Here is a 25,530-nt window from a genome sequence, read left to right on the forward strand (position 1 = left end):
AGGAGTACGTCAAGGCTGTATATTGTCACCCTGCTTATTTAACTTATATGCAGAGTACATCATGAGAAACATTGGGCTGGAAGAAGCACAAGCTGGAATCAAGATTGCTGGGAGAAATATCAATAACCTCAGATGTGCAGACGACACCACCCTTATGGCAGAAAGTGAGGAAGAACTAAAGAGCCTCTAGATAAAAGTGAAAGAGGAGAGTGAAAAAGTTGGCTTAAAGCTCAACATTCAGAAAACTAAGATCATGGCACCCGGTCCCATCACTTCATGGTAAATAGATAGGAAAACAGTGGATACAGTGGCTGACTTTATTTTTGGGGGCTTCAAAATCACTGCAGATGGTGATTGCAGCTATGAAATTAAAAGACGCTTACTCCTTGGAAGGAAAGTTATGACCAACCTAGATAGCACATTAAAAAGCAGAGACATTACTTTGCCAACAAAGGTCCGCATAGTCAAAGCTATGGTTTTTCCAGTCATCATGTATGGATGTGAGAGTTGGACTATAAAGAAAGCTGAGCACCAAAGAATTGATGCTTTTGAACTGTGGTGCTGGAGAAGACTCTTGAGAGTCCCTTGGACTGCAAGGAGATCCAACCAGTCCTTCCTAAAGGAGATCTGTCCTGCGTGTTCATTGGAAGGACTGATGTTGAAGCTGAAACTCCAATACTTTGGCCACCTGATGCGAAGAGCTGACTCATTTGAAAAGACCCTGGTGCTGGGAAAGATGGAGGGCAGGAGGAGAAGGGGACAACAGAGGATGAGATGGTTGGATGGCATCACCAACTCAATGGACATGAGTTTGGGTAGGCTCTGGGAGTTGGTGATGGACAGGGAGGCCTGGTGAGCTGCAGTTCATGGGGTTGCAAAGAGTTGGACACACTGAGTGGCTGAACTGAACTGAACTGAACTGAAGCTTCCTTCGTCGCACAGGTGGTAAAGAATATGCCTGCAATGTGGAAGATCTAGCTTTGACCCCTGGGTCGGGAAGATCCCATGAGAAGGAATTGGCAACCCATTCCAGTATTCTTGTCAGGGAAATCCCATGGACAGAAGAGCCTAGTGGGCCCCAGTCCATGGGGTCACAAAGAGTGGGATATGGCTGAGCAACTAACAATGGGACTGGAAGCCATGATCTTAGTTTTTGAATACTGAGTTTCAAGCCAGTTTTTTCACTCTCCTCTTTCACCTTCATCAAGATAATGGGGAGGGGGGCAATTAAGAGACTATACCAAGTGGTCTTAGAAACAGACAAGCCACTAAGTTAAGATGGTAAGAGTGGGAATTGTGAGAAAGAAACAGATTGGACATACATTTAAGATGTAAAATGGGCAGGATTTTGTGATTTAATATATATTGGAGTTAAGGAAAGGATGGATTTTCTCATTGCATGCCTGTGTGGGGCTTCCCTGTTAGCTCAGTTGGTAAAGAATCCCCCTGCAATGCAGGAGACTCCAGTTCGATTCCTGTGTTGGGAAGATCCGCTGGAGAAGGGATAGGCTACCCACTTCAGTATTTTGGCCTGGAGAATTCCATGGACTAGTCCATGAGGTCACAAAGAGTCAGACGTGACTGAGAGACTTTCACTTTCCCTGGGGTGTAATGGGCAGGATTTGGTGATTCAATGTATACTGGAGTTAATAAAAGGATGGATTTTTGCATTGCATGTCTGTGTGGATAATAGTTAACATTAACAGAGCTAGATACAATGGAGGAAAAACAGACTGGTGTGGATGCTTAATTTGGTTTTAAACACATTATGTTTGGAGGTCTTTGTGGAACATATTTTAGCTATGTCCAGCCTGCAATTGGCTAAACCAGTCCGAAGCTCAAGGGAGAGGTCAAAGTTTAATGTGAAGCAGTCATTATCCTATGAACAGGACTACCAAATATATTACTATATGGCAGTTTGGAGCTGATTTTAGGGTTTTCTCATCATTTATTGTCGGAGAAGGCAATGGCAACCTACTCCAGTACTCTTGCCTGGAAAATCCCATGCACGGAGGAGCCTGGTAGGCTGCAGTCCATGGGGTCGCTAGAGTCGGACACGACAGAGTGACTTCACTTTCACTTTTCACTTTCATGCATTGGAGAAGGAAATGGCAACCCACTCCATTGTTCTTGCCTGGAGAATCCCAGGGACGGGAGAGCCTGGTGGGCTGCTGTCTATGGGGTCGCACAGAGTCGGACACGACTGAAGTGACTTAGCAGCAGCAGCAGCATTTATTGCAGTATCATTCCTATTTTTCAGCACTGAGTTGCAATATTTAACACATCCCAGTATAATAGGTGGGGATGCTATCCTTTGTAGGGTCCCTCATGTAATATAATATAAATACATGTTATGTATTTTGCAGAATGCTAAAGGATAAAGTTTATTCATCTCCCAAACATTTATGGAGCACCTGCCATTTATGGGTATTGGGTTAGTTATTCCAAATAGAGCAATGAACGAGATACTCCCTGATTTCAAGGGTTTTACAATCTAGTCAATACATAAGGATAAACAGAAATCAAATTACAAAGTGAGATATGTTCATAGCAAAAACACTTAAGATGTATAAACATATAACAGAGAAAGGAGCAATTAATTCTCTTCATCTACAGGATATCAGGAATGTTTCTCAGAATAAATGACATCAGAGATGCCTTTTTAAAGGTGAAAAGGACTCTGGTTGCTGGGGACAACAGTGAGAGGAAGGAATATTTTGGGGAGAGAAATAGTATCATTTCTTTTGTCACAGTAACCAGCCTGATGCACTTGAAAATGACAGTTTGGCATTACCTGGGAATGCAATGGAAGGGAGATGGGTTGGTTGGAGGTATGGTTAAAGAGGTAGTGATAGTTATTCACACAAAATTTCTAGATCCATTCCTCTGCACAACAGTTTGATTATCTAAAGGTTTTAATATAAAATAGTATTTTTACCTGTGGGACACGGTAAAAGCAGTCCTAAGGGGAAAGTTCATAGCAATACAGGCACACCTCAAGAAACAAGAAACAAGTCAAATAAATAACCTAACTCTACACCTAAAGCAACTAGAAAAGGAAGAAATGAAGAGCCCCAGGGTTAGTAGAAGGAAAGAAATCTTAAAAATTAGAGCAGAAATAAATGCAAAAGAAACAAAAGAGACCATAGCAAAAATCAACAAAGCCAAAAGCTGATTCTTTGAAAGGATAAATAAAATTGACAAACCATTAGCCAGGCTCATCAAGAAACAAAGGGAGAAAAATCAAATCAATAAAATTAGAAACGAAAATGGAGAGATCACAACACACAACACAGAAATACAAAGGATCATAAGAGACTATTATCAACAATTATATGCCAATAAAATGGACAACGTGGAAGAAATGGACAAATTCTTAGAAAAGTACAACTTTCCAAAACTCGACCAGGAAGAAATAGAAAACCTTAACAGACCCATCACAAGCACGGAAATTGAAACTGTAATCAAAAATCTTCCAGCAAACAAAAGCCCAGGTCCAGACGGCTTCACAGCTGAATTCTACCAAAAATTTAGAGAAGAGCTAACACCTATCCTGCTCAAACTCTTCCAGAAAATTGCAGAGGAAGGGAAACTTCCAAACTCATTCTATGAGGCCACCATCACCCTAATACCAAAACCTGACAAAGATCCCACAAAAAAAGAAAACTACAGGCCAATATCACTGATGAACATAGATGCAAAAATCCTTAACAAAATTCTAGCAATCAGAATCCAACAACACATTAAAAAGATCATACACCATGACCAAGTGGGCTTTATCCCAGGGATGCAAGGATTCTTCAATATCCGCAAATCAATCAATGTAATACACCACATTAACAAATTGAAAAACAAAAACCATATGATTATCTCAATAGATGCAGAGAAAGCCTTTGACAAAATTCAACACCTATTTATGATAAAAACTCTCCAGAAAGCAGGAATAGAAGGAACATACCTCAACATAATAAAAGCTATATATGACAAACCCACAGCAAACATTATCCTCAATGGTGAAAAATTGAAAGCATTTCCTCTAAAGTCAGGAACAAGACAAGGGTGCCCACTTTCACCATTACTATTCAACATAGTTTTGGAAGTTTTGGCCACAGCAATCAGAGCAGAAAAAGAAATAAAAGGAATCCAAATTGGAAAAGAAGAAGTAAAACTCTCACTATTTGCAGATGACATGATCCTCTACATAGGAAACCCTAAAGACTCCACCAGAAAATTACTAGAACTAATCAATGATTATAGTAAAGTTGCAGGATATAAAATCAACACACAGAAATCCCTTGCATTCCTATACACTAATAATGAGAAAACAGAAAGAGAAATTAAGGAAACAATTCCATTCACCATTGCAACGAAAAGAATAAAATACTTAGGAATATATCTACCTAAAGAAACTAAAGACCTATATATAGAAAACTATAAAACACTGGTGAAAGAAATCAAAGAGGACACTAATAGATGGAGAAATATACCACGTTCATGGATTGGAAGAATCAATATAGTGAAAATGAGTATACTACCCAAAGCAATTTATAGATTCAAGGCAATCCCTATCAAGCTACCAACAGTATTCTTCACAGAGCTAGAACAAATAATTTCACAATTTGTATGGAAATACAAAAAACCTCGAATAGCCAAAGCGATCTTGACAAAGAAAAATGGAACTGGAGGAATCAACCTATCTGACTTCAGGCTCTACTACAAAGCCACAGTTATCAAGACAGTATGGTACTGGCACAAAGACAGAAATATTGATCAAAGGAACAAAATAGAAAGCCCAGAGATAAATCCACGCACATATGGACACCTTATCTTTGACAAAGGAGGCAAGAATATACAATGGATTAAAGACAATCTCTTTAACAAGTGGTGCTGGGAAATCTGGTCAACCACTTGTAAAAGAATGAAACTAGAACACTTTCTAACACCATATACAAAAATAAACTCAAAATGGATTAAAGATCTCAACGTAAGACCAGAAACTATAAAACTCCTAGAGGAGAACATAGGCAAAACACTCTCTGACATACATCACAGCAGGATCCTCTATGATCCACCTCCCAGAATATTGGAAATAAAAGTAAAAATAAACAAATGGGACCTAATTAAACTTAAAAGCTTCTGCACATCAAAGGAAACTATTAGCAAGGTGAAAAGACAGCCTTCAGAATGGGAGAAAATAATAGCAAATGAAGCAACCGACAAACAACTAATCTCAAAAATATACAAGCAACTCCTACAGCTCAACTCCAGAAAAATAAATGACCCAATCAAAAAATTGGCCAAAGATCTAAATAGACATTTCTCCAAAGAAGACATACAGATGGCTAACAAACACATGAAAAGATGCTCAACATCACTCATTATCAGAGAAATGCAAATCAAAACCACTACGAGGTACCATTTCACACCAGTCAGCATGGCTGCGATCCAAAAGTCTACAAATAATAAATGCTGGAGAGGGTGTGGAGAAAAGGGAACCCTCTTACACTGTTGGTGGGAATGCAAACTAGTACAGCCACTATGGAGAACAGTGTGGAGATTCCTTAAAAAACTGGAAATAGAACTGCCTTATGATCCAGCAATCCCACTGCTGGGCATACACACTGAGGAAACCAGAAGGGAAAGAGGCACGTGTACCCCAATGTTCATCGCAGCACTGTTTATAATAGCCAGGACATGGAAGCAACCTAGATGTCCATCAGCAGATGAATGGATAAGAAAGCAGTGGTACATATACACAATGGAGTATTACTCAGCCATTAAAAAGAATACATTTGAATCAGTTCTAATGAGGTGGATGAAACTGGAGCCTATTATACAGAGTGAAGTAAGCCAGAAGGAAAAACACCAATACAGTATACTAACGCATATATATGGAATTTAGAAAGATGGTAACGATAACCCTGTATACGAGACAGCAAAAGAGACACTGATGTATAGAACAGTCTTATGGACTCTGTGGGAGAGGGGGAGGGTGGGAAGATTTGGGAGAATGGCATTGAAACATGTGAAACGTCATGTATGAAACGAGATGCCAGTCCAGGTTCAATGCACGATGCTGGATGCTTGGGCTGGTGCACTGGGATGACCCAGAGGGATGGTGTGGGGAGGGAGGAGGGAGGAGGGTTCAGGATGGGGAACACATGTATACTAATTAAATAATTTTCTATTAAAGAAATAAAATATAAAAAAAGAAAAACAGAAAGAAAAAAAAAGAAAGAAAAAAAATGAAAAATAAAATAAATAAAATTAAAAAAAAAAAAAAAGAAAAAAGAAAACCAGTGCATTTGGATAACAGGTGAAACAATTAGACCCAAAAAGTAAAAATTGGAGTCCCAGGGACAACCAAGATCAGATTTCACCTCCATCTCCAATTTCCTCGTAAGGGGTCACTCATCAAATTCCAACACAATTAAGACAAATATTTATCAAGATTGACTAGCACTTGAATGAGTCCTTGGCTCAAAATAAACATTCATTTTCAGTCCCTCAATACCAATACTGATTATATTCTCTCATATCTTGACTCTTTTCCACCAGGACAATTCCAACCTTGTCAAACTGTGATGCTGACACTGCACTTATTTTCTTCTATCTGCTCTTTTTTTCACTTGAGAGATTCCCAAAGGATACATTATGCTCCTTAAGTAACTGTCTAGGTCTCTGCCACGAAATTCAATGACAGCTTCTTAGGTATAATTTTGTGAAAGGATTAATGTGTTGAAATCTTTTACCATTTGTGTCATTTCTAGCAATGGCTGGTATATCATCATGCTCATCAAAACTTTTGTATGGTACTAACCTTGCAGGATGATTTGCCACGCTTTGCTTGGCTTTTTGCATAAATATTTCCACAATATAACCATCATAAGCATAGCTAAAAGTTCCTAAATTCTACTTACTAGGACTTCTAATTATGTTCACAGACTTATTTCTGAGCAGAACTATAACTTGCAGTTTACATCCTGGCAACAAAAATTTTGTGACGCAAGAAAACTGCTAGATGACTACAGTGCTCATAAAAATGTCGTATTTCTTAGAAGTTTCATGTCTGTATTTGGTGATGAATTTTCTTCTGATTCTCTTTAAGAATAAGATAGATTTTTATTTATTCGAACTATCTAGTCAAACCTGACCTGCCTGAAGACCAAGGGACTGTTACATTTGGTTATAAAATATATCTCAGAAATTGTAATTTGAAAACAGAATTTCCTGTGTGAATGTATATAAACATATAAATAGTATTGTTAGTAAAGAAATATCAATCCATAAAAATATGTGGGCTCTAAGTCTATTTTTAAAAGAATGAAGGTAGACCTCACATCATCTTTCAATTGGCCTAAATCTAATTGCTGTTCACTAAGTTGGCAAATGATCCTTTTAGGACGGTCTTCCTGAAACCCCTCTAAGTGGTAAGTCAAGTTGGTATAGAAATATGTGTGTCCATTTGTACTCCATTGTTTCCTTCAAATGAAATGCTCTCCTTTATTCATATGTTACTGTGCTTCAAGGAATTCCTCAAGCTATGTTCTTTATCTTATATAGATAAATCTATATATAGATTATTCTTTATCTTACCCTAATCATAAATCAGTCTCCATTAATCTTATTCTCTAAGAATTTACAATTGTAATTTGTACCATATAGTTAGGGCTTCCTGGGTGGACTTCAGCAGTAAAGAATCTTCCTGCAGTGCAGGAGAGGTGGACCGGATTTCTGGGTTGGGAAGATACCCTGAAGGAGGTATGGAAACCCACTCCAGTATTTTTGCCTGGAGAATCCCAAGGACAGAGGAGTTTGGCAGAGCTATAGTCCATAGGGTGGCAAAGAGCTGTACGTAACTGAAGCGACTTCACCTCAGTCATGTCTAACTCTTTGTGATCCTATGGACTGTACCTGGCTCCTCTGTTCCTGGGATTCTCCAAGTAAGAATACTGGAGTGGGTTACCATGTACTCTTCCAGGGGATCTTTCCCACCCAAGGTTTGAACCCATGTCTCTTTTGTCACCTAATTGGCAGACAAGTTCTTTATCACTAGTTCCTTACCTCTAGTGCCATGTGGGAAACCTGGAGCTCACACACACATGCCATATAATTAATCACTTCATTGTATTGGTCTCCTCAAAAAATTGGTCCAGATTTTTCCATAGTATCTTACAGAAAAACCCAAACAAAATTTGGCCAACCCAATATAATGCTTTACAATATTCCTTGATTATTTTTATGTTAGTCTTCTCTGCCCAGTGAGAATGTAAACTTTTCTATGACTCTCATAGTCTTGAAGACTGTTAGTTACTTAAACTGGTATATTTCAACAAGTGTTCCATGTCCAGAAGGACCATTCATTTATGAATTCATCAAATAAATTGTACTGAACTCCTATAATGTGCCATGCATTGTTTTATCCAGTAGAGATGTATCAGTGACCAAGACAATGATAAAAAGTTAGAACATCACTGAACTTTTTAGTTAGGGGAATCTAAAAAATATATAGGGCTTCCCTGGTAGCTCAACTGCTAAAGAATCCACCTGCAATGCAGGAGACCCTGGTTCAATTCCTTGGTCAGGAAGATATGCTAGAGAAGGGATAGGCTACCCACTCCAGTATTCTTTGGCTTCCCTGTGGCTCAGACAGTAAAGAATCCACCTGCCATGGGGGAAAACTGGGTTCAAACCCTGGCTTTGGAAGATCCTATGGAGGAGGGCATGGCAACCAACCCACTCCAGTATTCTTGCTTGGAAAATCCCCATGGACAAAGGAGCATAGCAGGCTATAGTCCATGGGGTGGCAAAGAATCAGACACAACTGAGTGACTAAGGACAGCACAGATAATAATACATAAACAAGTTAAAATACACTATGTTGGTTACTCATAAAGACTATTAAGAAAATCAAATCAAGAAGGACATTGGGATAACACCAGTTATTCTGAAGTGCACAATACTGTAATTTAACCTATGGGCACGATGTAGGATGGTGAATCTCTAGAAGTTATTCACCCAGTACAAATGAAACTTTATACCCACTGAATAACAACTATTATCTGTCATGGCTGGATTTAGTTATTATTTCTTAGGGTAACTTTATCTAACTACACTGACTGGATTATGTCCTACTAATATGCATGTCTTTCACTTTCAATCTATCTTTAACTCAATTTTTACTTAATCACTGATAATTATTTCAGTTCAGTTCAGTTTAGTTGCTCAGTTGCGTCTGACTCTTTGCGACCCCATGGACTGCAGCACACCAGGTCTCTGTGTCCATCACCAACTCCTGGAGTTTACTCAAACTCATGCCCGTTGAGTCAGTGATGCCATCCAATCATTTCATCCTCTGTTATCCTCTTCTCCTATTGCCTTCAATCTTTCCCAGCATCAGGGTATTTTCCAATGAGTCAGCTCTTCGCATCAGGTGGCCAAAGTATTGGAGTTTCAGCTTCAGCATCAGTCCTTTCAATGAATATTCAGGACTGACTTCCTTTAGGATGGACTGGTTGGATCTCCGTGCAGTCCAAGGGACTCTCAAGAGTCTTCTCCAACAACATATTTCAAATGCATCTATTTTTAGGCACTCAGCTTTCTTTATAGTTCAACTCTCACATCCATACATGACTACTGGAAAAACCATAATTTTGACTAAATGGACCTTTGTTGGCAAAGTAATGTCTCTGCTTTTTCATATGTTGTCTAGGTTGGTCATAACTATTTTTCCAAGGAGCAAGTGTCTTTTAATTTCATGGCTGCAGTCACCATCTGCAGTGATTTTGGAGCCCCCCAAAAATAAAATCTGCCACTGTTTCCATTGTTTCACCATCTATTTGCCATGAAGTGATGGGACCAGATGCCATGATCTTTTCCAAATGTTGAGTTTTAAGCCAGCTTTTTCAGTCTCATCTTTCACTTTCATCAAGAGGCTCTTTAGTCCTTTGCTTTCTGCCATAAGAGCGGTGTCATCTGCATATCTGAGGTTATTGATATTTCTCCAAGCAATCTTGATTCCAGCTTGTGCTTCATCCACACCAGCATTTCTCATGATATACTCTGCCTGTAAGTTAAATAAGCAGGGTAAAACAATATACAGCCTTAACATACTCCTTTCCCTATTTGGAACAGTCTACTGTTCCATGTCCAGTTCTAATTGTTGCTTCCTGACCTGCATACAGACTTCTCAGGAGGCAGGTCAGCTGGTATGGTATTCCCATCTCTTTCAGAATTTTCCACAGTTTGTAGTGATTCACACAGTCAAAGGCATTGGCATAGTCAATAAAGCAGAAGAAGGTGTTTTTCTGGAACTCCCTTGCTTTTTCTATGATACAATGGATGTTGGCAATTTGATCTCTGGTTCCTCTGCCTTTTCTAAATCAAGCTTGAACATCTGCAAGTTCACAGTTCACACAATATTGAAGCCTGGCTTGGAGAATTTTGAGCAATACTTTACTAGCGTGTGAGATGAGTGCAACTGTGCAGTAGTTTGAGCATTCTGTGGCATTGCCTTTCTTTGGGACTGGAATGAAAACTGCCCTTTTCCAGTCCTGTGGTCATAGCTGAGTTTTCCAAATTTGCTGGCATATTGAGTGCAGCACTTTCACAGCATCATCTTTTAGAATTTGAAATAGCTCAACTGGAATTCTATCACCTCCACTAGCTTTGTTCGTCACGATGCTTCCTAAGGCCCACTTGACTTCGTATTCCAGGATATTTGGCTCTAGGTTGGTTATCACACCACTGTGGTTATCTGTATCGTGAAGATCTTTTTTGTACAGTTCTTCTGTGTATTCTTGCCACCTCTTCTTAATACCTTCTGCATCTGTTAGGTCCATACCATTTCTGAACTTTATTGTGCCCATCTTTGCATGAAATATTCCCTTGGCATCTCTAATTTTCTTGAAGAGATCTCTAGTCTTTCCCATTCTATTGTTTTCCTCTATTTCTTTGCATTCATCACTGAGAAAGGCTTTCTTATCGCTCTGCTCCTTGCTATTCTTTAGAACTCTGCTTTCAAATGGGTATATCTTTCCTTTTAACTATTTATTTAATGTCGAATGCATGTTCTAGAATGTAAGTTTCATGAAGGCAAGGTTCTGCTTTGTTTATGACTGTTTCTTTGGCCCCAATAATAATGCCTTAACTTAACAAAGCAATACATACATACACACATAAAGTTTAACCAACTAGCTTAATGACAGAGGAGTCCTGCTTTATATCCTCATAATGCCTAGATATAACCTTTTTTGACTGATCCTTGCTTTATTCTAATAAAATGGAGGGCCATGTTCATTTGGAAGAAAATGAGGATTTAATGAACATATGAGAACACAGGAGACTCCCAAAAACATTAAGAAGAAAACATCATTAACACGAATATCAACCGAATCACCAGATATAATGTTTGGCCAAAGTTATAACAAATACTACTGAGCGCTTATTATTCACCAGGTATTGCTCTAAATATCCGAGATACATCAGTGACTAAAACAGAGTAATATCCCTCCTGTCACATATGTAGTTTATGTTTTGGGGCAAGAGAGAGGGGACAAAACCATAAAAAAATAAGTAAATTATATGTATTGAGAAGATGGTCACTGCTATGGGAGAAAAAGGAGCAGAGACAGGGAGATTAGATGTTCTCTAAGGCCCCAGTGCCAAAAAGGGTGAATGGGTAGGCCTTATTGAGCGGGTGGCCTACAATGCGGGAGACCCACGTTCGATCCCTGGGTTGGGAAGATCCCCTGGAGAAGGAAATGGCAATCCACTCTAGGACTACTGCCTGGAAAATCCCATGGACAGAGGAGCCTGGTAGGCTACAGCCCATGGGGTCGCAAAGAGTCGGACATGACTGAGCGACTTCACACTTCACTATTGAGCCGGTGGTACCTGAAACATGTTGGAAAAACTTTTCCTCAAAGAATGAGGAAAATATACAATGTAACGTCACTAAAATAATCTTAGAGAGGTTAAATCACATATCTGAATGCAAGGGGAAATAAGGCCTGAGTGAGTCAAGGACATTAGTAAAAGGAGGGGAGAGAAGTTTTCTGTCTTCAGTTTTATAATTCAGGATTTAGTTTTTCAACAAACATTAAGTTAGGGTTGTAACATAAACAAGGAAAAGGTGTTATATCATTTTCTAAGAGAAAACATTTAAAGCAAATTTTCAGTTAAAAATTCAAGTTATTTATAGATGAACTGAAGATCTTACCATTTTTACTGATGTCGAGTTCTTTAAGGTTTACTAAACTAGCGATAGTGGTTGGCAGATTTGAAAGGTCATTGTCAGGAATACTTAGCTTTTTTAGAGCTTGACAGTTGAACAATTGCTGTGAAAAGAAAATAATAATTGATGAGATCTTAATTTGGTTAAATCCATTTATATATAAACTTAGAAGCAACATTCAATTCACCATCTTTACCAATGTGGTAATAAAAGGACCAGTACAAAAGTCTCACTTTCTTCCACACCCTTCCACAGAATAGTCTGGATTCTTTTCAGAATTTTTGCACATTCCATCCCCATATTAGTCCCTCCCTATTCTCTGCTACCCAGATTCGCCACCCAAGGTATTCAATATTTCCCCCTTCGGTTTGACATTCATGTTTAATTTGCCAGTGAACCAATCGATTTTTTTTTCTTTGAAATAATTTCTCAAGTAGCCACTTCCTTTTTATTCCCTCAGCTACCAGGATTACCTCAATTCTCTTTCACCACAACCACAAATTACTTCCATTTAATCATGTCAAACAGCTGTTTATCAGACATGCAAGAAATGCAATACAGTTGAATATATGCACTCACATTTCTTTTGTGTACCCCACACTGCGTCATAAATATCTAGCAAATGAAACATTTAATCTCTGATATTTAATGAAAAAAATGACCACTAGTGGTTCATTTCTGCCACGAATCCAAAAGTACTAGTTGGGGACGAGTCAAGTGGTAATGCAATGGTTCTCAAATCCAGCATGGTTTTAATCACTGGTGGGTGGAGGTGCTTGTTAAAATGTGGCTCCTTGGGTTTTGCCCAACGAAATACTGATATGATGGGTCTGGGATGAAGATAAAAATCATCATTTTTAATAAGTTAGTTCCAAGTTAGTCACCTGTTAGTTAGTTCTCAGGTTTCAAGTTAGTCACTCAGTCATGTCTGAATCTGCAACCCCATGGACCGTAACCTGCCAGGGATTTCCCATGAAAGAATACTGGAATGGGTAGCCAGTTGCTTCTTCAGGGGATCTTCCTTACCCAGGGACTTAACCTGAGTCTCATTGCAGGTAGATTCTTTATTATATGAGCCACCAGGGAAACCCAAGAAATAATAGTGATCGGGTTATTTTTTATGTAGGTTTTTCCAGTATCTTGTTTCTGGAAATAATGCAGTTAGATTTTTTTCGCTATGTCCATTTCACCTTGACTACTCAAGATTTGAACATCTGGGACTGAAATTTCTTATTCATTTCTGAAAGAATTATCTTAATGAGATCTTTTCTGTTTAACATTTCTAATTCTGTTTTGCTAAATTTCCACAGATGAAGTCTCTGGTATCCATGACTATGCAATTGGCAAACAGTACATTTAACTATTGCTTGTTCTCACACATAATTCATAATTTATATAGTACATGGTTATTATTTCTTAACTCAGATTTTTTTTTACAAAATATATTGTGTTAGTTGTTATTTGGGATAAATATGTTTGTCATTTTTGGCTCCTTACAAAGCTCATTTGCAATATCTCATGTAGTGCTAGAATTTCAATATTCTCCATAGAAATATTGCTACTTACTTTTATAAAATCTAAAAAAGAGAACTTCAATGGACAGTTTCCACTAATTTTCCCTTAATATATAGGGAAAAAAAATGTCTACACTCATGGCCAAAGTTAACTTAAATTTTTGTCCAGGGTCTATCATTCTATTAAGACCATTGCACTACATGCAACATGGTTAGTTATAGCTGCAGATATATATATATATATATATATATATATATATATATATATATATACATATTTTTTTTTTTTAAATCAACCCTATTGATCTTGGTTGATACTGGTAAATTGTATTAGTTACTCCTTAGTATATTATAACCATTTTATGCAAAATTCAGATAAATTATTTTCAAAACATTCTTTTTCTTTCAATCTGTAAATTCAAGTCTTATTTTCTCAACTAAATTCTCAGCTTATCTCAAGAATTAATAGAGGCTACATTCTTCTTCAATTTTAAATGAAGCCACATCAGGAAGAAAAGGTTTGGGAATTTCTGAACTCACTAGTACATTAAGAGATCCAAGACAGTTATGGTACAGTGGTTAAGAGCATGGCATTGGAATCAGGCTGATGTGGATTCAATCCCCACTTATCTACTATCTGTATGATCTTGGGAAAGTTGCCTAACATCTCTGAACTCTATCAATTTCCTCATCTGTAAAATGGGGATAACATTACCTTACTTGAAAGATTGTTGAGAGAATTAAATGAGTTACTTTGTGTGTGCATGCGTGCTAAGTCACTTCAGTCATGCCCAACTCTTTGTGACCCTTTGGACCATAGCATGCCAGCTTCTTCTGTCTATGGGATTCTCCAGGCAAGAATACTGGAGTTGGTTGCAATGTCCTCCTCCAGGTGATCTTCCTTATCCAGGGATCGAATGTGCATCTCTTCTGTCTCCTGCATTGGCAGGCAGGTTCTTTACCTCTAATGCCTGTCGTCAATTTTAAGTCTTGCACTTTTTCACATATTAACATCTTTGATATTTGGGATTCATCTCCCAATCTAGATTGTTATATTTTTAAAGCAGTGTTTTTTCCCTTCATGGTACTATAATAATGGTAATGCTGTATCTTATAATCAATAACCTTGGATTTGATAAAATGAATTACTTGTAAAAATGTAAAACTACATTTGGCACATAGTAAGAGCTTGATAACTGTTAGTCTTTAGTAATATTTACATGTTAATACAGAAATATATATATATATTTGCATAATAATCTATTCCTTACTTTTCTAGATGATGAGGTCTCTGAAGGCAGGAGTCACATCTGATTCATCTTAGTATCAATTTATTTCACCTTTGTATATAACAAAGTGACTGACATAGTGCCCTACACATACTGTATGTTGAATAAATATATTTGAAAGTATACTTAGGTAAGTAAAGTGAAAATGAGGAAAGCACTAAATTCTAGTTTAAGTGGTACTTCACTGGTTTGGAAGTTTCAGATAGACAAACAATCTCAATGGAATCTAAATTTAATAAACAAAGCAGTGAACTCTTGAATATGAGTCATGATGTCTATAAGCTGGCAAAGAAAGAAGGCATCTTAAAGGTTCTTTAAATATTCAAACTTTGAATGAAAATGAGGTAAAGAATTATCATAAATTCTTCAATATAGTATAAAACAGCAAGTATAATTAATAGTTAATTAAAGTAAAACTCTTAATGATTATGGTTATTCTGCCTTTAATTTACTAATGATACTTCCCATTAAAAAAAAATTGTTTTGAATCTTAAAATACTTGAGTACTAAAGTGTTCTTTTTCTTGGACTGAAGGAAGCAATTTAACTCTGACAGAAACTGGTTTGAGAAGACTATGCAATTTAAATTACTGACTCCAAACAGGAATTGTTAGGTGTTTGTAAGGGAGCTGATACAAAAAAGAAAGGCCTAACTGTTGAAAATAAAACATATTTGGGACCAAAAATGCACATTCTAAAAAGTGTTATTCATTAATTTATGGAAAACCATTCATTGATATCTGCCACAAAACTGAACAATATGCTAAGTGCAAGGGACATAAAATGAATAAGACACAGCAATTGAGCTCAGTAGATCAGCTTACAGTGTAATATTTAGATATGAAATACAATGTGAAAAGACTATGCTAAGGTAAATATCAGATGTAATGAGAACACACTTGTAGAAGTCTGCTCAAATTCACATTGACGATGGTGATGAGGTTGACTCATGAAAGTATATCTGGAAGAGGTAATTAAAAAATGTGTATCACCTAAGAGCCAGCACAAGATAACCAGATAAAGGCAAAAGAGGGATAATGTGTTTGTAGTATCTGTGTGGATCACAATAAACTGTGGGAAATTCTGAAAAAGATGGGAATACCAGACCACCTGATCTGCCTCTTGAGAAATTTGTATGCAGGTCAGGAAACAACAGTTAGAACTGGACATGGAACAACAGACTGGTTATAAATAGGAAAAGGAATACGTCAAGGCTGTATATTGTCACCCTGCTTATTTAACTTCTATGCAGAGTACATCATGAGAAACGCAGGACTGGAAGAAGCACAAGCTGGAATCAAGATTGCCGGGAGAAACATCAATAACCTCAGATATGCAGATGACACCACCCTTATGGCAGAAAGTGAAGAGGAACTAAAAAGTCTCTTGATGAAAGTGAAAGAGGAGAGTGAAAAAGTTGGCTTAAAGCTCAATATCCAGAAAACGAAGATCATGGCATCTGGTCCCATCACTTCATGGGAAATAGATGGGGAAACAGTGGAAACAGTGTCAGACTTTACTTTTTTGGGCTCCAGAATCACTGCAGATGGTGACTGCAGCCATGAAATTAAAAGACGCTTACTCCTTGGAAGGAAAGTTATGACCAACCTAGACAGCATATTGAAAAGCAGAGACATTACTTTGCCAACAAAGGTCCGTCTAGTCAAGGCTATGATTTTTCCTGTGGTCATGTATGGATGTGAGAGTTGCACTGTGAAGAAGGCTGAGTGCCGAAGAATTAATGCTTTTGAACTGTGGTGTTGGAGAAGACTCTTGAGAGTCCCTTGGACTGCAAGGAGATCCAACCAGTCCATTCTGAAGGATATTAGCCCTGGGATTTCTTTAGAAGGAATGATGCTAAAGCTGAAACTCCAGTACTTTGGCCACCTCATACAACGAGTTGACTCATTGGAAAAGACTCTGACGCTGGGAGGGATTGGGGGCAGGAGGAGAAGGGGACGACAGAGGATGAGATGGCTGGATGGCATCACTGACTTGATGGACGTGAGTCTGGGTGAACTCCGGGAGTTGGTGATGGACAGGGAGGCCTGGCATGCTGCGATTCATGGGGTCACAAAAAGTCGGACACGGCTGAGCGACTGAACTGAACTGAACTGTACCATTTCAAAGAAGTCAGAATGGCTGCAATCCAAAAGTCTACAAATAATAAATGCTGGAGAGGGTGTGGAGAAAAGGGAACCCTCTTACACTGTTGGTGGGAATGCAAACTAGTACAGCCACTATGGAGAACAGTGTGGAGATTCCTTAAAAAACTGGAAATAGAACTGCTTTATGATCCAGCAATCCCACTGCTGGACATACACACTGAGGAAACCAGAAGGGAAAGAGACACGTGTACCCCAATGTTCATCGCAGCACTGTTTATAATAGCCAGGACATGGAAGCAACCTAGATGTCCATCAGCAGATGAATGGATACATATGTGGTACATATACACAATGGAGTATTACTCAGCCATTAAAAAGAATACATTTGAATCAGTTCTAATGAGGTGGATGAAACTGGAGCCTATTATACAGAGTGAGGTAAGCCAGAAAGAAAAACACCCTTGGCTCCAGCCCCGTGATGGTTATCTGGGACAGGTGGGTTGGCTGGAGCGGGCTGCTTCAGTCCTCTTGAACCATCGCGAGGGTAGGCTTGGCGCTTGACCTTGAGGCTCTTGGGGTCCCCAGGGCAGAGTGCCGCCCAATGTCCCAGTTGATGGCATTGTGGCAAGCCGTTCTAGGAGACTTGTCACGGTTTGGACACTCTTTGGCCCAATGCCCCACCTGTCTACAGATCAGGCATCTGTCTCGTGCCTTGTCCTTCAAGGACTCGGGGTTTGCCATAGGGCTTCTCTGGAGGCGGCCAGCATCTGGGCATGCCTTGTCTCTTTCTTTCTCTCCTTCTCCTGGGCCTTGGCCTCCTTCTCCTTGGCCTCCTTCTCCTGTTCAGACCTATTCAGAACTACCAATGAGTGTCATTCTAATGAACACCCCCAAAATCTGGTTTCTGGGGATAATATTTCTCAGGATAACTCTAAGGAGCCAACACAGCTTGACAGAGACTGTACTCCAAAACAGACAGGAGATAGATCTTCTGATCCTTGAACAAGGAGGGACTTCAGCTATCCTGGCAATGTGAATTTAAAATTGACCAATGTCCCTACTAGTCCTTGTTATGCTATATTGATGATGCTTACGATTATTCCATGTACTATCAATTGTCTAACCTGTTTTGTCTCTGCCCAGGTCAACCAGCTACAACATGCAGTGCCAGTTCAACAAAGATATAAAACTACAGCTGACCACGGAAAATATCACACACCCTTGGACACCGCTATAAGGACTCTGAGGCTTGGGACTAGCAAGAAGGGGAGGCCCAATACCCCTCGCTGCCCCAGTTCAGCAGGAAGTAGCCAGAAAGACCTCAACGCCCCTATTCCCAAGGAATTGGGCCTCCCATCTCTTGAGGGGGGAATGTTAGGTAGGTAGAATAGGGAAAAGGAGTCCAAAATGGCGGCGGCTAAAAGACAAGGAAGGTCCAAGGAACAGAGTGAAGACTTCAGGCAGAACAAACAGAACAAACAGCACTCCTGGCTAAGCCCAATTTGCATAGAGCAGGCCCAGGTGGAGGAAAAAAACATATAAAAGGAGGAGCCAAAGCGCTTTCTCTCAGACTCTCTCTCCCGCGTGCGTGCGCTCTTTTCTCTCTCTCTCTCTCTCTCTCCTGCTATCTTCTAAATAAAATAGAGCTGTAACACTGAAAAAAAAAAAAAAGAAAAACACCAATACAGTATACTAATGCATATATATGGAAATTAGAAAATGGTAACAATAACCCTGTATATGAGACAGCAAAAGAGACACTGATGTATAGAACCGTCTTTTGGACTCTGTGGGAGAGGGAGAGGGTGGGATGATTTGGGAGAATGGCATTGAAATATGGATAATATCATAAATGAAACGAGTCGCCAGTCCAGGTTCGATGCACGATACTGGATGCTTGGGGCTGGTGCACTGGGACGACCCAGAGGGATGGTATGGGGAGGAAGGAGGGAGGGGGGTTCAGGATGGGGAACACATGTATACCTGTGGCAGATTCATTTTGATATATGGCAAAACCAATACAATATTGTAAAGTTAAATAAAATAAAATTTAAAAAAAACGAAAGAAAAAAATAAAAATAAATAGCACACAGAAAAAAAAAAAAAAAAACAAAGACTGTGTAACTCAAACTAGTTTCAAATATATACTTGACAGCATGAAGATATTAGGATTGTGAAGGGAATTCTCTATGTCTACAACATCCATATGCATTTAAAATATGTTTATTGAACACCTAGTATATGATATGGTCTATTTCAACACTGAGCATAAGGACATGAGATTCCCATCAATTCCTATTTCAGCATGGTAGACTAAATATTCAAAGGAAAATTTTTTAGTACAATAAATTACACACACACACACACACACACACACACACACACACACACATTCCTTTAATGCATAGCTGAGCCCTGGCTGAAATACTGGAATTTCTCAAATTCCAGAATAACAAGAAAATGTTACTACACAGAGTTGAGTGGGTCTGTATGTAGCTTCTGCTCTGGTGGTACCTGTTGGTCTCTGGTGGATGAAGACTAAGGGTTGTTTTGTTGTTGTTGTTGTTTTTTCTGCCAGTGGAAGATAGAAGACTGCTTGGGGTCTCAACAGAGGTTGGAGACTGGCTAAGAGACCACTCTATACACAGTTGGATTCTCCTATGGGTGATACTTCAGTAAGGGAAGGAAAAACTCTGGGTTCTGCAAAAAGAGTCAGTGGTGAATATATAACTTTCTCAGTCTTGAGTGAGGTGAGAAGGGAGGAAGGGAGAAGGGAGGAAAGGAAAGAGGGAGGGAAGGAAGGTTGGCAAGAAGGGAAAAGAGAGAGGGAGAAAGGGAGGAAGGAAGAAGAGTATGAATAAAAAAGATGGGGAGAAAAAGAATAAAACAAAAACAAAATGTCTACTTGTGGGATTAAAACATCAATGTAGGTCAAAATAGAAAAAAGTATGATAATGGCATAAAAATAGGTATGTAGATGAATGGAATAGAACTGAGAGCCCAGAAATGAACCCACTCATGTATGGTCAATTAATATTTGACAAGGGAGCCAAAAAGATGCAATGTGGAAAGGATAGGCTCTTCATTAAATGGTGTTGGGAAAACTGGATAACTGCAAGTGGAAGAATGAAATTGTACTCCTATCTTATGCCAGTCACAGAAATGACTCAAAATGAATTACTGCCTTAAATATAAGACCTGAAACTGTAGAATTTCTAGAAGAAAAGATAGGAGAAAAGCTCCTTGACATTGGTATTGGCAAAGATTTTTTGTGTATGACACAAAAAGCACAGACAAAAAAAGCAAAAATAAACAAGTAGGACTACATGAAACCAAAAAGTTTGTGTAGAGCAAAAGAAGTGACCAGCAGAAATAAAACATACAGAATGGGAGAAAATACCTGCAAACCTTTATCTGAAAAGGGGTTAATATCCAAAATATACATGAAACTCATACAACTCAATACTAAAAAATCTAATTAAAAAATTGGCAAAATATTTGAATATACACTTTTCCAAAGAAAACATACCGATGGCCAACAGGTACATGAAAAGAAGCTTGTCATTACTGGTCATCAGGGAAATGCAAATCAAAACCACAATCAGATAAGGACTCACACTTGTTATTAAAAAGACAAGACACAACAAGTGATAACAAAGAAGCAGAGAAAAGGGAAACTGTGTACCTTGTTGGTGGGAATGTAAATTGGCAGAGTCATCATGAAAACCAGCATGGAGGAGCCTCAAGATATTAAAAACAGAACTACCATATGATACAGTAATCCCATTTCTGGGTATATATACAAAGGAAATAAAAATGCTATCTTGAAGATGTGTTTGCACCCCCATGTTCCCTGTAGACAAGACATAGAAAAACCTGTGTTATAAGCAGATGAATGGATAAAGATATGAGATCTATACACACACACACATATACTATATGTGCTACAGAATGCATGATTGGTTGAATCCTCACATATAGAACCATGGATCTGGAGAACCAACTATGGAACTTGACATCCACAGATTTTGGTATCTGTGGCAAGTCTGAAACCAATCCCACATAGATACCAAGGGAGGACAATATACAGATTTACAACTGTGTGGGGGTCTGTGCCCATAATCCCTATGTTGTTCAAGAGTCAACTGTATACACAATGGAATATTATTCATCCATAAAAAAGATAAAGTCCCATCTTTTGTGACAAAATGGATGGAACTTGAAGGCATTATGCAAAGTGAAATAAGTCAGGCAGAGAAAAATAAATATTTTCTGTATGATTTCACTTGAATGTGGGATCTAAAAAAGTTGAACTCATAGTAATAAAACAATGGTGGGAGAAATGGGAAGATGTTGTTTAACGGGTGCAAATGCTATTTTGGATGAAAATGAAAGAGTTAAATAAGCCTGCAGCTTAAAAAGACAGAAAAATATTAATAGAATGTAGTACCAGTATCAGTTCAGTCACTCAGTCATGTCCAACTCAGTAGGAACAATAAAGAAACAAGTCCCTCACAACCCACAGTGGTCTATGAAGCAGGAAACAAGCCCAGACTGGGAGCTCCTTAAACAGAGGAACCACATCATTTCCAGGTCATTGCATGTATCTTATAATGGTCTTTATCTTTTTAATTTTTTAATGTGAAATCTATATACACAGGAATGTATATAATACATATTTTTTAAATTATGATGATAAAACAAAGAGCCATATTCCTCAAACCAGTTTAAGAAAGCTACTTTATTCTCCTCCAAACCATGTCCCTTGTCATCTACCTGATCCACCAAAAGTAACCAATTTCTCATTCTCTCTTCTTTTACCACAGGTCTAGTAATCCTAAACATAGATACTGTTAAGATTTGTCTGTTAATCTTTATACTAGTTATCCTAAACTTATATACTGCTGAGATTTGTCTGTTAATTGTTATGTAAATGAAATAATGGGGGTATACTTTCTTCTGCAGCTTGATCTTTTCATTCAATACTGTGTTTTAACATTATTCCATGTTAATGTATATAATCCACTCATCCATCTTTACTACTTTATGCTTCATATAACACAATCTTCTCATATATTCTACTGTTCACAGACTTTTGAGTTATTTCCAATTTTTTGAACAACATTGCTAAGTGTGTATATATATCTCCTAGTGCACATATACAAATGTTTCTCTGAGGTGGGTAAGCATACATTCACGTTTACTAATAGTAGAATTTTATTTTTGCAATGTGACTGTAACAATTCAAAGTCCTATTAACATGGATAAGAATTCTCATTTCCTCACATTATTTCCAAAATTTGACATTTTCAGACTATTTTTTCCTATATGTGGTATGTAAAATGGTAATGCAGTTTATCTATTACTAAAAAAACTGAACACTGTTTCATGTTTTATTCATTTAAAAGAGTTCATCATATATTCTGAATATGAATTTTTTGACAGTTCTCTCAAAATATGGCTCATTATTCCATTCTTTTTATGGTAGTTTTTGATAAAAAGACATTTACAATAGTCAAATTTATCTCTCAGTTTTAGTGTGTGCAGATGGTCTCCTATTTTTTCCCTCCTAAAAGTTTTAATGCTTTGATTTGACTCATTTGGGATTTATTTTTGAGAATGAAGTGAAGTAAGGATCCATTCTTTTCTCTTTATAGATGACCAGTTGTTCCATTTTAAAAATAGGGCATTATTTTTTCCACTGATTTGCAACACAAATTCTGTTGGATTTCCAACAGGGCTTCAGATTTTCTATCTGTAGTCCACTGGTCTATTTGTCTATCTCTCATTCTAGCTTGGTGATCGGAACTCTATGACTCTGACTTGTGTTTATGCTAGAGAAGAATGGGGAAGGGATAGAGGGAATTTCTAGAGAAGAAAGAAACAGTCCATCCAAGCTTTGAAAGAGATGAGGTTCTGTGAGCAGAAGGCAGGGTGGGGAAGTAGGGGTAGATTGGGAAGAGCAGGGCAGTTCAGGATGCTGTAATAGGAGGAAAGGCCCAGAGGTATGTTAGGAATGGCAAAAAATTAAAAGTGATTCTTTTCTAAACTTTGCTAGGCTTCCCTGTCCATCACAAACTCCCAGGGCTGTACTCTAATGTAAATTAAAAAATAAAAGCAAGAATACATTTGAATCAGTTCTAATGAGGTGGATGAAACTGGAGCCTATTATACAGAGTGAAGTAAGCCAGAAGGAAAAACACCAATACAGTATACTAACGCATATATATGGAATTTAGAAAGATGATAACAATAACCCTGTGTACGAGACAGCAAAAGTGACGCTGATGTATGGAACAGTCTTATGGACTCTGTGGGAGAGGGAGAGGGTGGGAAGATTTGGGAGAATGGCATTGAAACATGTAAAATATCATGTATGAAACGAGATGCCAGTCCAGGTTCAATGCACGATACTGGATGCTTGGGGCTAGTGCAGTGGGACGACCCAGAGGGATGGTATGGGGAGGGAGCAGGGAGGAGGGTTCAGGATGGGGAGCACATGTATACCTGTGATGGATTCATTTTGATGTTTGGCAGAACTAATACAATTGTGTGGAGTTTGAAAATAAAATAAAATTAAAAAAAAAAAAAGCAGTCAGGGCTTTATCCCAAAGAAGTTGTTCAGATGGTGATTTTTAATCATTTTTGAGTCAACCTTACTGACACTCTCTCTAGAAACACACACACACACACACACACACACACACATCCACACAAACATACACATTTGCAGCCAATTTCAAGAAGCCTGCAAATCACTGGAAGCCCACGCATGGCTTTATGGACCAGGTTAAGGACCTCTGTGATAGGTCATGCCGTGCTACTTCTAAAAAAGCAAATGTGAGCAAGTCCATCTCTTGCCTGTACTGTATTCAGCGGCTCTCTCCTCTCTTTGGGACAGTCCCAAGTTTCTCAATACAGCTTTCAATACCCTTTACTTCTCTAGAGCCTCATCTTCTCATTCTACTGTCTCTTGTTTCTTTCTCATACCTTCCCTCCCGCCATCCTATGGGACCACATCTTCAGCTATACTGAGCAGCGTCAGATTCTGTATCCACCTGCTCTCCTTTACTTTTGTAAATGCCAGGTCTCCAGCTGATGCTTTCTTCCACCCCACCCTCCCCCACCTCCCCTCAACCCTCTTATTCAAGCTCAGGCCCTCTCACCTTTCTGGTTACAGCTTAAGACTGGTTTACATGCTCTATTTGTGGATACTTTCACAACATTCTGTATTAATCTCTACTGAAGCCTGGATGCCCCTGTTTTGGGATTACTAGACCGTAAGCTTCTTTGGTTTCTGCAGCATCTGCAGTGTATAATGCAATGCCTGACACATGGGATTTTCTCAGTAAACAGTTGATCTTTCATGAAAATTCTGAGGCAGGGGGTGGGTGGCAAATAATAAGATAGTGCCATTTCTTGAGTGCTTATTATACAGGTGCAAGGCGCTAATCTAGATTTTAAAGTATATGAATCTCCTTCTTGCAACAACATTGTGAGGAAGGTGTTATTATCCCTGCTTTGTATATGAGAAAATTTAGGAGGTTAACTTTTACAGGGTCATATATATAGAAAGTGCCAGAACCAGCATTCAAATTCAGTTTCGTCTGGCACAAAGCTATTTCTACTGCAGCATATTGTTCCCTCTGTGCCATCAGATCTATGCAAGGGAAAGACAATAGTGATAACTGACAGCCGGTGGCTGTCTGGGAGGGAAAGTGAATGAAAGAGGGGGAATCTCCAGCCCATCATAATGATCCTACAGGGGTTAGGGAAGAAAACTTGGATTCAGTGACTATCTTTTAACAGCAAGGACCTGAATTCGAGTAAATCTGAGTACATGTTATAGTGCTTTGTGAACCCTGAACTGCTACATAAATGCAACACACTATAATTTGGATTAATATTTTATTATCACCTTTATGCTCAGGCTTGGAAAATTAAGGACATAGTGATGACATCATGAATATGAATGGTTAGATCTCAAAATGTAATTCCTTAGAAAGAATAAGGTGTTTTATTTTTTCCTACTACAGATGTTAAAAGTCTGAGTTGCCTGTGAATTGTGAAAAGATAAACCCTTTTCCTGAGAAATTTGATGTAAGGTCATTGTTGTACAACGAGAGTGTTATTAATGCCCCATGTTGGCACAAGTGGATTCCATCAGGGAAAAGAGGTGATGGCCTAATAAGCTGGTGTTACTGAATAGCTGGTTTCTTAGAAGTTCTTGCTTTGAATCCCCTTGAAAGTGTTCAGGCTGCAGCATTTCCAAACTCATTTGGAGTTTGGAAATGAAAGCTGGTTCAAATAAATAATTATTTTGTGCATATTACAATAAAATGCTTTTTAAATTAGTTTAATAGGTATTATTAATTATTTTAGTTA

At 38.4% G+C, this 25,530-nt stretch overlaps 1 protein-coding gene across 8 annotated transcripts in view; it reads right to left on the minus strand.

Moving 5' to 3' along the window:
* The window catches only part of LRRC7 (leucine rich repeat containing 7), a 631,844-nt gene that overhangs the window by 361,769 nt on the left and 244,545 nt on the right, over window positions 1–25,530 (minus strand). For all 8 annotated transcript variants that reach the window (XM_070786332.1, XM_070786329.1, XM_070786328.1 and 5 more), the window contains one exon: window positions 12,221–12,338. In XM_070786332.1, coding sequence (XP_070642433.1) covers window positions 12,221–12,338 — 118 coding nt within the window. The remainder of the gene's footprint in view (window positions 1–12,220; window positions 12,339–25,530) is intronic.

This window comes from Bos indicus, chromosome 3 (assembly GCF_029378745.1).
Source record: "Bos indicus isolate NIAB-ARS_2022 breed Sahiwal x Tharparkar chromosome 3, NIAB-ARS_B.indTharparkar_mat_pri_1.0, whole genome shotgun sequence".
NCBI lineage: Eukaryota > Metazoa > Chordata > Mammalia > Artiodactyla > Bovidae > Bos > Bos indicus.